General features: G+C 40.3%; 1 protein-coding gene across 1 annotated transcript; it reads left to right on the top strand.

The window, feature by feature from the left end:
- Window positions 1-408: 408 nt before the first annotated feature.
- LOC102667683 (lysine-rich arabinogalactan protein 19-like) lies at window positions 409-945 on the top strand. Its single transcript, XM_006599790.1, has 2 exons — window positions 409-492; window positions 583-945. The coding sequence occupies exons 1-2, from the start codon at window positions 409-411 to the stop codon at window positions 943-945; spliced, it is 447 nt and encodes a 148-aa protein (XP_006599853.1).
- Window positions 946-2,543: the final 1,598 nt, after the last annotated feature.

Genomic DNA, 2,543 nt, shown 5'->3' with positions numbered 1-2,543 from the left:
GCTAAGCGAGGCTGAATCGCTAAGCCCAGGTAACTTAGTCAAATTTTTTGTTGATAGCCGCGCACTAAGCCAAGCTTCCCTGAGCTAAGTGCATTTCATTGTGGCAAAACCCATACTTAGTTTATTTTCTAAACTGTATGGTGTCGCTAAGCGCAACCTCTGAGGAGCTTAGCGCAAATCCTTGCGGCAGACCTTAGGCTTAGCGGGTACTTGCCAGGTAAGCTAATTATGTAGAAACTAAAATTATGCAACGTCCACTAAGCGGCTTCATGTGTCGCTAAGCGGTAGTATGTTTTTTGTGAAGGCCAGCTAAGCGGACCATGTCTCGCTAAGCCGCCAGTGCCTTTTTCAGTTTTTGAATTTGATCAACTTATGTCCTGTTTAGTTGTTTGGTTCCTTTATTTGAAAATGGCATCAAGAAAGAGAGCTAGAACCGACAACATCCCTTCATCATCCATCCCAGCTCCTCAGTCAACATCCATAGAACCAAATGTCCAACACCCGCAAACCTTAGTTCCTATGCTACAGAGCCTATTCAGAGGATAGCTTATTAGCATGCACAGCCTGCGAGAGTTGGCTTAGAATAGGCCAATTGTACCTCTGGAGTATTTTCTTGAGAAAGTAGCCTTGCCTAAAGCTCAACTTCCATTTGTGAGAACCAATGAGGCTACTCCTTCGAAGCCCACGCCGGGACAGGTTGAACCAATACCAGCCAAGCCACGAACTCCAGTGGTGAATCCACCTCTTTCTCCTGAGCTTGAAGTAGTTCCCCCATCTCCACCTCTGATTATCATCTATGATGCATCATCAAATGAAGCTGTTGCCCCTCTTGATTCACCAGCTAAAGAAGCATCTGACCCCCCTGCTTCCCCAGTTGGAGGAATTGCTGATCTTTCTGATTCGTCATCTGGAGAAGTTGTTGCTCTCACTGATTCCCTAGTTTAGACACTGTTGACATTGTTGATTCCTGATTGCTGATCTTTCTGATTCGTCATCTGGAGAAGTTGTTGCTCTCACTGATTTCTTTTATGTTTATATACACTGCTAGTTAGAATTGTTAGTCAGTAGACAAATTGATTGAGAAAGAAAAGCTTGAACCAAAACCGGTGAGAGTGTGAACTTAAACTGTGAGTGAATGACTAGCTGTGAGTACTAATCTTTGCATCAATCTCTGAATTTTAGAATGAAATGCATAAATGAGGACATGATGAAGGCCATGATTATGCATACACAAGCCTTTTGACCAAAAAGCTTACCTTGAATGATAACTGTACCATTTGCACCCTTTTTGAGCTGAATGATTTTGTCAATAATTGAACCCTGAACCTGAATGATTATCTCCAGATACCTTGTTTAGATTCTAGGAGAGCATATGGTTCAAGGAAAATTTACCCCAAATTTGGGGGAGTGGAACTGATTGGGATGCAAAGAAAAAGATAAAGCATCAGCACACTCAACAAATAAGTTGAGTGTTAAAAAAAAAGCAATAAAAGAAAATGTGTGCTAGTGTAATAAGGTCAAAAGCAAATGAAAGTGAAAAGCTAGTGAGCAAGCTAATTGTATTAAAAAGATCACTTAGATAAGTCTAGGATTTGTGCTCTCTTAGAATCTAATCCTTTGCATCCTAGAAAAACCAATGATTTTTTGTAGCCAAACCTCACTACAAGCCTGGGAAAGTCCTTCTGATTCTATTTATACATTTTTGACTTTATGGCATGAGATGAAGTACAAAGATTAGAGCTTTTGCTAGTTGTTATTAATGAATAGCTTAAAAACTTAAGCGTGAGTGAAACAGTGGCTGTGAGAGTGTGGTTTAAGCTACTTTCCTTGATATCTCTCCTATGCCTAACTTCATCTAATTGTTCAAGTTACATTTTATTCTTCTCTTTGGATAACTGCATGCCTTGTAAAAGACAAGTGATAAGGGCATTTTGCTTCATTCTTTTGTCATGCAATCAGTAACTTTTGTTGCATACACCTTTATACATAGTAACTGCATGTTATTGTCACTTGGGGACCAGTGAACTGTTCTTTATTTGCTTCAGGACAAGCAAAACTGTAAATTTGGGGGAGTTGTTAGTCGGTGAATATGACTAACTTTTGTGTATTAAACTTGTGTAAATTGTATCAAACTCCTCCAATTTATGGTTATTTTGTAGTGTTGTAATTACTTTTTGTTAAAGATGGGTAATAAATACTTAGTACTTCCATTTTGTGTGTTTAATAATCATTTTTCTCTCAATTTTAGGTTAATTAGGCAAGTTTTGAAGTGCTGATTTTCACCCTCGCTAAGCCAATCTGTTGGCTTAGCGAGCCATCCGCTGAGCGCAACAATCCTCGGCTAAGCGCGAGGATGAATCTGGAAGAAGGATGAGTTATGCATGTTTGCTGAGCAAAGGGTCATCCTGCTAAGCGCACCGCTTCAGTCCATTCGCTGAGCGAGAAAAGCCGCGCTAAGCCGAAATTCACTAATGCGCGCTAAGCGGTTCAGAATTGCGCTAAGTGCACGAGCCCAAACAAAGCCACCTATTTAAGCCTGAAAT

The sequence above is a fragment of the Glycine max genome, chromosome 16 (genome assembly GCF_000004515.6).
Source record: "Glycine max cultivar Williams 82 chromosome 16, Glycine_max_v4.0, whole genome shotgun sequence".
Classification (NCBI taxonomy): domain Eukaryota; kingdom Viridiplantae; phylum Streptophyta; class Magnoliopsida; order Fabales; family Fabaceae; genus Glycine; species Glycine max.
This window is presented reverse-complemented; position numbering and strand designations above follow the sequence as displayed.